Genomic DNA, 11,189 nt, shown 5'->3' on the forward strand with positions numbered 1-11,189 from the left:
TGTAACCTTAAGGAAAAGCTATTGTCCATTTTTACTAATATTTAGGTCGTTTTACACATTTTGAAAGCATTCTTCAACATAAGCACCATCTTTAAGCAATAAATCCTTTTAACTTCTTGTTCATTGTGGTAAAGTTCATGACATATTGAAAAATAATTTTGCTTACCTACTGCGCTCCACATTTTACCAGCTAAAATATCAGTTTGTTAAATAACGTGTGAAGATAGTTTTTAATCTAATAATGCTTGTAAAACGTATTTTTTCTAACATTTGACGTGGACAAAATTCAACTTAGAGCAACCATCAGATGAGGTGCAGCATACTCAATAAAAGAGAGAAATCCAATTAGTGAATACGTAGTATCATCTGTAAAGCCAATTATACAATCGCACATGTTGATGGTTTTTGTTAAATTATCTTATGCCACGTGTTCACTTTGTCACCCAATGATGATTTGAAATCTGTACAAAGTTATCTAATTCACAATGACTTTATGCTCGTTAACATGTTTCTGAAGGACTACATAATATTTTTGGGTCAACAAGGAAAATGATACTCTATTACGTGCAAAAATCCAATCAACACTTATATCCTATCCTGAAAAGGGTATCGTAAGGATCAAGTATTTCCTATGGATAGGGTATATTGCCAATTCTAATTCACCCCTTTTCAGCATGGTACTACCAGTGTAGGATTGATGAAAAAGTTGTAGACTGTTCTACTCACACGACATCTGTCATGTGGTTTCACAGACATTTCCGCCATGAGGAAGACACCATCATCCAATCTTGCAGGCCTACTGATGTAGCAGTACGTAGGTGGAACTTAATAACAGATTCAAGATAAATGCAGTATTATTACAAGTTTACTGTACTTATATTCTGTAAAGTGTATAGAATAAATTTAGTTTAAACTGTAGAAATCTAGTTATATGCGCTTTATCTATCTTACAATATATAATCTTTTCCGCATAAAAAAGTATTAATTAATAGTTGCACAGTAGTCATCTTTGAAACACTATTAATAAATCTTTACAAACAGTTTGCCAGACGAGTATCGCACAAATAAAATCCATCTTAATAAATACAAGTTACTGTTTCATAGAGCATGTCAAGATATGATTTAAAGAACTCTACACGATATAACAATTAGTTGCAAATTTTCTAACAACAGACATATGATAAAAAAACTCATTATTTTTGGTAACTTATTGTAATAAAAATCGTTATTATTCAACAAGCTTACCGGTAAACTTTGGGACTTATAACGCTAAAAATCGGTGTTCGATGCTTGGATTGGGCAAAGTACAGTCAGCCAATTATCAAGCTTTGTGCTTAACTTTTAGTAACGTTCTGGATCAGTGTTTTGTATCGTTATAGCATAGCTTATTTATTTATAAAACTTTTTATGCACATGGTTCATATATATGATAGCTTTTGAGATACATGTGTGGCTTTCCAAGGATTCAACAATGGACACAAGCGATCAAAAGTAATTTTTTATTTAGCATTATTCTATTGGTGCACATATATATGGTTTCTCGATTGTAGATGAGGATTGCATCTGCTCTGGTGAAAAAGGTCTTTGTATGAGAAATAATATAATTTACCTGATGATTATTTGGTTAAGGACTGATCAACTTCACATGGAATTTGTATCTCGACTTTAAATGAGTTTTTCGTCCTTTCTGGTGAGAACCATCTAACTGTGGACGAGTATAATATACCTGATGAGTGTTTGATTTAAGATGGATCAACTGGTTCACGTGGAATTAGTACTGTAGATGAAGATTTCATCCGCTCTGGTGAAAAAATACCCTGTCTGGGCATGAATGCAATTTAATCTGATTAATGTTTGGTTAAAGACGGATCCATTGTTCACCTTAAAATAGTTTTACAATTGGACAAGTGGTCAAGACTGGTTTATTCATGACTCTAAGTCTGTTTGAGAGGCTAAAGTATGTGATGATTTCTTTGTTGTGGATGGAAAATTTGATTCACAGGAAGAGAGGTGTTTTATTCCACCAGAGATACGTAGTTGGCAAAGTAATAGTTTTTTAACCACGAGAAAATTACAAAGTCGCTATTTAGTTAAAGAAGGATCTTGGTTAGATGGTCCTTTTTGAATTCGAAGGATCTAATTGGAACGGCGATCGTTCTTGACATATGGATGAAGTTTCTGCTGTGTCTATGTACGAGAGTGGAATATTCGGTTCATATGGAGATAATTCGCCGATAGAGCTAGACATTGGAGACACGTCTATGTCAACTGTTGTCTCAATTCCCGTCTGGGATGACTTTGTGTTCGGATCTATATCACAGTTTTTAGCATTCGATTCAGCCACATCAGCTTTCTCATCGGCATTAGGGAAAAATGTAGCAGAAAGAGTCGGATTACTCGAAACATTTTCGATTAGACACTGAGATTTCTCACCTGAAAAATTCTTTCTTGATACGAGAGAAAGTTTGGATCGGGACTTTTTCTCTTCTGCAAATTTGTGACTCTCCGGTGTCTCGGAGCCTGACCAAGCTCTCGAGCGCTTTCGTGGTGATTTCAAGATAAAGGATGGAGAAAATTCTTTCTTCGGTGTCTGGACAATATTCTCGGAGCTATCCTGTCCGGACAGGAAGTTTAAAAACCTGCGTCCAGGAAACTCGGAAGAGCATCGCACATTTCTTTGGGAAATTATGTCTGCTTCTGGAGTCAACAGGTCATTTCCAAGACTATTAGATGTACTCCTGTACATGTCTCCGGTGTTGTCTTCTTCCATAATGGTTTCCATTGGAACAAATTCTGCTTCATCAGGGTGAACACTGTTCATTAGAAGTAAATAATTAATTGAATAAATCATATACAAGTTTTTTTCCCTTTATATTATCACTAAAATAATGTTGAAACGCTGAAATCTTATTCAAAATACGTCTGGAATCTAATTTTATTTCAAGAAGACCTGAAGGTGTCAAGTGAACTTGTTGGAAAATTAGCAATTTTAAGTGTTGTTATAAAAATACGTTATTCATAGTCATTCTGTGAGGGCCCGGCATGGTCAGGTGGTTAGGCGCTCGACTCGCAATCTGGGGGGGTCGAATCTCCGTCACGCCAAACATGCTCGCCCTTTCAGCCGTGGGGCTTTTTAATGTGACGGTCAATCCCACTATTCGTTGTTAAAAGAGTATCCCAAGAGTTGGTGGTGGGTGGTGTTGACCAGCTGCCTTCCCTCTAGTCTTACACTGCTAAATTAGGGATGGCTAGCGCAGATAGCCCTCGTGTAGCTTTGCGCAAAATTCATAACAAACAAACAAAGCATTGTGTTTCATTTATTTATTTATTTTATGGGACAGCGGTAAGTCTTCGAATTTATAATGCTGAAATCAGTGGTTTCGTCCCCTTGGTGGATACAGCAGATAGCCCAATCTGGCTTTGCTCTACGAAAACACATTTACAACAAATTTGAAAACGTTTGTAGCGTATACAATGATTGTAAATTATACATTCGTTAGCAAAATCATTAAATGTTACACTTCAAGCAATTTTTTTTTCGTGTAATAAATATAACCAACCTGTACATTATTTACGTTGTACACTTTTACCTCATTCTCCAATATTTGCAATCTCATATTCATTCGCACCATTATCTAGTTTCAACATTAAAAAAAAGTCTTACTCAAAATTGGTAGCAGATCCAAGGTACGGCCGTTTTCTTAAAATAAAAGAAGACTTAGTGTGAGGCAGCTGAGGTTCCAATTCATCCCAGTACTGATCTTTCACCAGCTTAGGATGCCTTTGAAACATATCATCCACAATCAAGAGCGACATCTGGTCATAATAAAAGTTACCGTTGAAGACTTTACTCTAAAACATGAAATGATGTGTCAAATCTTCGACAAATGCAAGTATGCAAGTACAAAAGTTTTATTGTTTACACTTGGAAAAAGTCAAGTGTGAGAAGATGGAAATTATAAAACTATTTGAATTTTGTGATGAAGAAAATTATTGCTAGAGGTTTAAAGCCTAAACAAAGATTATCGTTTCTTTAACAAGGTTTTGCATAACATGCAGTGACGACATAGGGTAAAGGATTAATACCAATGTAGTACATATACGGAAGTTACATGGGGGAGATGACGGAAATATCATTACCTTGTTCAGTAACTGGGAATTATCCCCTTCACATTCAAAAATAATAGTGTTAAGTCATAAAGTTTGTTCCTGCAGAGAACACAGTAACCGTCTCCTACCCCCTACCCCCCCCCTACACACATTTTGAACACCAAACACCAAAGTTTCACCTCTATTTGCGTGTTCATGAAACCTTAGAATTCGTAATAAAAAAAAACATGGTTATATTACACAAGATTATATTCACCTTTATCACTTTACTTTCCGCTTTAGAAATCGGAAATAATTCCTTATATATCTCTGTTATTTTATCTTTAATAATGTTTTTGCTCTAACATTTATAAGATATTGATGACTTACTGTAGAATATTCTGTCTAGATAACGGTTCGGTTAGGTGATGTCCTTCCTTAAGATATTTATAGGTTTATCTTCAAGCAAATAAGTGTACATGGTAGCACTTGTTACTGGAGAGCAGTACAAACTTTTGGTTCGTTACCACAAAATTATCAAGAAAGCAGTGACAAACTTTTGTTGCTTTCTGCGGATTCGTTTTAAAAAGCAGACAAACTTCTGTTTGCTTACTACGAAGTTATTTAGAAGGTGCCTACTTCTGGTTACTTGTCACGAAATTGTCCAGAAGGCAGTAGAAACTCCTGTTTACTCATCGTGAAGTTGTCCAGAATATTGTACAAACTCCTGTTTACTTACCGTGGAGTTGTCCAGAATATTGTACAAACTCCTGTTTACTTACAGTGAAGTTGTCCAGAATATTGTACAAACTCCTGTTTACTTACCGTGGAGTTGTCCAGAATATTGTACAAACTCCTGTTTACTTACCGTGGAGTTGTCCAGAATATTGTGCAAACTCCTGTTTACTTACAGTGAAGTTGTCCAGAATATTGTACAAACTCCTGTTTACTTACAGTGAAGTTGTCCAGAATATTGTACAAACTCCTGTTTACTTATCGTGAAGTTGTCCAGAATGTTATATAAGCTCCTGTTTACTCACCGTGAAGTAGTTGATAAACTAGTACCAATTTATGGTTACTTACCGTGAAGTTGTCTAGACAGCAGTACAAACTTACGGTTACTTACAGCAAAGTTCCTGTCTAAGCACCAATTCAGCTCAAAATCGTCGTCATCATCACCGAAAGGGTTGATCAACGACTCTGCTACCTAGTGTATAAAAACTTTTTAATAGCTATACGATCGTATCACTGTTAACTTTAAATTTCGTTTAGTTGGTACAAATCAAAATTTAAAGAAATGTGTTGTTTGAAAACGTTAAATGTACAAGTCTGGGAGTACTCCAACACAAAGTTAACTAACAGAATTAGTGGGGGGGGGGAAATATTTAACGAAAATATAACTTTGTTTTACTGAACAAACCTTCATCCATCCCATGTAAAAAAAGAACTGGAGTATCGTGAAGAAAGGAAAATACAAGTCTATCTTCTGCCCAGGATAACCTTTCGTGGGGTCTAGATACTGTCTACCCATCACGCAAGCTAGGAAATACGTGTAGATAGCTAATGTCACCACCTATCGGTTAAAAGAAAAATCAAAACATGTAATAGTAGAAGTAAAGCGAATTTAATCTCTGCAGCCTAACGTAGATGATTTTTTCGGATTTAACTAAACATAACCAAAACACTGAAAATAAATCATAAGTAATAAACTGATAGCTAAATTAATTTCTATAACACGTAGCACCGATTTATTAATATGCAGACTCTCATTGGAATACTGCGTTCTTCGTTGTTCGTATTTAAAATCTTATCGTATTTTGATTGGACGAATTCTTTAGTAAAGGCCAATGACAAACGCAGTCCACTATAAATAAAACCACGGCTCAATCAAAATTACTGTGAGTTTACTGCCTACATTAAAAACGCTGATCGTCGTTTTTGTTGTTGTTGTTTACTTATTCGTTGTTTTTTAATGAAAAATAAACGTTAATTATTTAGTTATTCATACAAAAAAAACGTATTTGCGTTTTATTTTATATTTTGGATGTCATAGTAAATATTCCTGAAACAATCACATGATTTCGCTTCAAATAAATAGTAAATAATGATTATTTCTCAGTAAATGTAATATAACTCAATTGATTAGTGTAATTTCCATAAGTATGAATATGTTATACATAATCTTCGATTTGATTCGTTATACAATTGTATATATTTTAAGTTTATTTTTAACGACTAGATACTTCACATTAGAATGTCGTAAGATCGTAATGATAAAGAAAATTTTGTCTAAGATCAAAGAACAGATGGCGCCACAAACTAATACTTTGCAAGGGTTCAAACTTTGGTTTAGGGTCTGAACTTTAGAGAGTACATTTTTTTGGTACTTGTTTCCTCTGGTTTGGTACTTGTTTTTCGCCCAAAATCCAAATACTTGATTGTCATTTTTATAATTTGACATAATCTTTACCTGCTTTAAAATAATGATTTACAGCTTTCTTTCTAGAGAGGGAAGTGGCATTTGTAATCATTGTCATTAATAAATTTATATCAGCAGCTTAAAAGATCAGAAAATATACACTTCTGTTTGTAATATACAGCATGTCGTGGTCCGTATAAAATAAAAGAAACTACATGACATTGGCAATTATAACACATTGGTTTATTTTTCACATCTTATTACTTTCTATTTGATGTGATAGAAAAAAATCGACGTAATGTTACAGCAGCGTTTTTCATGCTATATTATAACAGGCTCGGCCTGGCCAGGTGGTTAAGGCGCTTGACTCGCAACCTGAGGGTCGCAGGTACCAAATACCCGTCCCAACCGAAGGAGCGTTATAATGTGACGGTCAATTCCACTATTCGTTGGTCAAAAAGTAGCTCAAAAGTTGGCGGTGGGTGGTGATAACTAGCTGCCTTCCCTCTAGTCTTTCATTGCTAAATTAGGGACAGCTAACGCAGATAGCCCTCGTGTAGCTTTGCGTGAAATTCAAAACCGAACCAATACATTATAATGTCAGTGAAAAACAAAAAATACCTTTACATAGAAACTCCGGCCTTTATCCTAGCTTAAAATATTGATTCTTCAAACATGAAAGCCAACCATGATCTTTGTGAAACTACTAACCTGAGTATACACTAAAGGAACGCTAATCCAGTCATAACTGTAAAGCATTCCGCAGTTTCCACGATATTCGTGTAGCTCCTAAAAACACATAAACGGGGAGTGGAGTGCTTTAACAAGATTAAACTCTGAAACGAAGACAAGTTAAGTTGTTTCTATTAGTTCAACACAAACATTTTAGATATTTAAAAAAAACTATTTTTAAAAATCACAAAAAATATTGAAATTTTGAAGTAAACTGAATAACTGATAAACAATTTTCATTTTCTGTTGTTCTAACTTTAAAGAAATATACGAAGTATCGAGTTGGGATTGGAAAATTTATAATTTTTTTTGCAGAAACGTAATAAAACTTTAGAATTGAGAATATTAAGATAAACTTCTATTTAAAATCGTGAAATTGTGAATATTACCACACGTAAATGTCGTAAACTAGCTCCCAAGAAAAATACATTAGATTGTCTCAAACTTGCCATGTACAATTTACTGGTACAAATTTATTCGATTATTTTGTACAAACTAATGCTTATCCGTGGTTCGTTTCAAAAGTTTTTATTTAAAAAGTTTCCAAATTTTCGAGACTCCTTCAACTTGTAACATCAACAGTTTATAGTCTATGCAACTACGTACATCAATATTTTAAACGCTAACAATGTTTTAAATGCTAACAATACAGCTAAGTTCATAATATTCAGTTTTGATATAAATGCCAACAATGAAGCTACATACATCAATATTCAGTTTTAATCTAAATGCTAAGAATGCAGCCACGTACATCGATATTAATCTAAATGCTAACAATGATCTAAATTCTAACAATGCAGCTACGTTCATAATATTCAGTTTTGATCTTAATGCTGACAACATTTCAAAGATATTCAAAATAAACCGTTTATCAAAATACGTTTAATATATCAACTAAAACGTGTCTCAGAGACCAATAAGAGGGTTGGATAAGTTATTAAAGATACGATTCACTAACTAGAAATTTTTTTAGTCTCAATAATATCCTGAATTTGATTTGAAAATAGTCTCATGTGGAAAAAACATCCTCCATGCATGCGTCAATTTATTTATATGTGCAAGCTTTTTAATCCTTTACACAGGCCCAACTCTTTAAAAAGCTTAACCATACATCCAGTAAGGCTTTCAAGATGATGTCATCTTTAATTCTTCCTTCTTTCCTTGCCCTAACTGCCAGAGCTGTGAACCACTGGGCAGGGACCCACCATTTGCCATGGGCCATAGGAATTTCATCATAAACTCTCCTCTCCTCCTTGGTCATGATCCCTGCGTATAAAACATTGACATAAATTGTTATTATCTAACGTATTTAGCAATAGTTCTTTTTAATAAGCTGGCTTTCAAATACACAGGAAATATACGTTCAAAATATTTGATAAAATGAAATAAAAAGTAACTGGTCGAGTTAGATTAAATATCAGTGGTTCAAATAAAAAACTCTTCGTAAATACAGATAAGTCTCAATGTACAAGCGAGACAAATGGGCGCCCCCTTAGTGATAAATTCTTTGTACTTGAACCCTCAGGTAGTGGATCAATAAACCGATACGAAAATGTTTTGTAAACCTCATAGATATTTATATATGCATCAAAAAAACCTTTCAGAATATTGTTGGCCCTGTGGCAGAGCTCTAGATTTCGAAGCTGGCAGACCGTGTTCGATTGCATGCGAGACTATAAAATACTACCCATATTTTAGGCTATTGGTGTGTTATAAAAGTGAAAGTCATTCCCTTAGTGTCGATGTTGGCTGGTTGGGTGCTGATGACTGGTTGCTTTCTCTCTGGTCAGTTATTCAATATTAAGGATGGCGTCAGAAAGTCGTAGTAGCTTTGCCATAGATGCAAAATACAAATCTTTCAGTAGCTAGGTATATTTGTTCACTAATTTCTGTGTCCGGTTCTAGATTTATTGTATTTAAATGTTAGCTCTTTAATCCTGTTTTAATCGTCCCCAGTGTAAAGAACTAAATATTATAAGATGGGTAAGTTGCATACAACAGCATTTTTACGTTTTTTTATTGAATTTGTTCAATACATTTAACGTAATATAAGTACTAATAATATGTTGACAAACAACAATGTATAACCATAATGAAGTGATTTACTTTGGGGGGAACAGACTACATACTTTGACAGAACATCTACGTATTCCCTCCGAGTAGTCGTAGGTATCTTCTGCTGCTTATATCGGAAAGCCTGCAAAAATGGATGGATAATTGTTTAAATTAATTTCCTCATGGGGGGGGGGGCATCCGAGAAAATACATGACAGATACCACGTGAGCACAACAGTCCGCAACCTTTATCCTGAATTAACAGTATCATTTTTAAAATGGGTGAATTAGAAATGGCAGAATATCCATAGGGAACACCCTGGCTATAATGAATACTCTTTCCTGAATACATGTCTTGTCTGTATGTTTGCATATAACAGGATATCATTTTCCTTGTTAATCCACATATCATACAATCCATCTTCAGAAAGATGTTTATGAACATGATATTTTGCTTATCTAAGCTCGTAAACAGCAAATGTAAGAGTTCAAAGGTCATATTCAGACAGTTTTGGAAAGCCTAAATGTGCATCATAAGCTTCTATTTTTTTCAACAATGACCTCATGCAAGTAAGTCCTCGGAACTCTACAATACGCTGCAGTTTGTTAGGAAGTTTCGTCATTTAAAGTATGTATTTTTATACAGTAGAGTCATCATCTGCATTTTACACAAAATCAGGACAACGATAATTTGAAGGGGCACTAATGATTTGGACGTAATCACAATTGGAAGTTTCGTCATTTAAAGCATGTATTTTTCTACAGTAGAGTCGTCATTTGCATTTTATACAAAATCAGGACAACGATTATTTGAAGGGGCACTAACGATTTGGACGTAATCACAATTGGAAGTTTCGTCATTTAAAGCATGTATTTTTCTACAGTAGAGTCATCATCTGCATTTTACACAAAATCAGGACAACGATAATTTGAAGGGGCACTAACGGTTTGGACGTAATCACAATTGGCAGTTTCGTCATTTAAAGCAAGTATTTTTTTACAGTAGAGTCATCATCTGTATTTTACACAACATCAGGACAACGATAATTTGAAGGGGCACTAATGATTTGGACGTAATCACAATTGGAAGTTTCATCATTTAAAGTATGCATTTTTCCACAGTAGAGTCATCATCTGTATTTTACACAAAATCAGGACAACGATAATTTGAAGGGGCACTAACGATTTGGACGTAATCACAATTTAAAGAAACCTATTTGTTAGTGAAAATTATATCTAGTAACCAATATTATTTTTAATAGCCATTGACCACCCAGCGCATTATCGTAACCATTCTTTATATGTTGGATTATTCTGATATATGTTGCTCACGTCGTTGAAGGAGAAAACATGGAATCTGTATTTTAAATCCAAGCCATGCACATGTTCGAGCACATCCTTGAAACAAAGGTGTACAGTAGCAATATCAAGTAGTTGCATTCAACTCTGGATATCTACAACATCCTTTTCAAAGAGATGATAAATTATTGAAGCATGGTACACAACATCAGAATCATGTAGTTGCATTCAATTTTGGTGGTCTACTACATTATTTTCAAATATATGACGAATTACTGATGCATCATTAATTCTTTCATCACCAAGATATGGTTTCATAACGGACAATATATGTATCCACTTGTGGAAATGATAATCATCGGCTTTACAAAGGGTCGTTATTTACGTTTGCTTTAACTCCTTTAATTAAAATGCATGTTAACAGATTTTTTTGTATGTACACAGCGTGGTCACAAGTAAGTAGACACCACCTTTTCATAAAAAATGAAATTTTTCAGTCATATTCACATGAATTGATATATATATAATTCAATTAATATCTAGTAGATCTTCCTTTCGCTTCGTGGAGTTCGTTAATCCTTTGAGGCATCGTGAGA

The 11,189-nt window shown here is 34.4% G+C and overlaps 1 protein-coding gene across 1 annotated transcript in view; it reads right to left on the minus strand.

Annotated features, from left to right (window-relative positions):
• Window positions 1-1,500: 1,500 nt before the first annotated feature.
• The window catches only part of LOC106457809 (bestrophin-2-like), a gene marked incomplete at its 5' end in the record, with an annotated part of 11,623 nt that continues 1,934 nt past the window's right edge, over window positions 1,501-11,189 (minus strand). The window contains 6 exons of the mRNA XM_013917259.2: window positions 1,501-2,813; window positions 3,665-3,816; window positions 5,216-5,296; window positions 5,510-5,662; window positions 7,220-7,297; window positions 8,352-8,506. Coding sequence (XP_013772713.1) covers window positions 2,108-2,813; window positions 3,665-3,816; window positions 5,216-5,296; window positions 5,510-5,662; window positions 7,220-7,297; window positions 8,352-8,506 — 1,325 coding nt within the window. The remainder of the gene's footprint in view (window positions 2,814-3,664; window positions 3,817-5,215; window positions 5,297-5,509; window positions 5,663-7,219; window positions 7,298-8,351; window positions 8,507-11,189) is intronic.

This window comes from Limulus polyphemus, unplaced genomic scaffold (assembly GCF_000517525.1).
Source record: "Limulus polyphemus unplaced genomic scaffold, Limulus_polyphemus-2.1.2 Scaffold376, whole genome shotgun sequence".
NCBI classification, from domain to species: domain Eukaryota; kingdom Metazoa; phylum Arthropoda; class Merostomata; order Xiphosura; family Limulidae; genus Limulus; species Limulus polyphemus.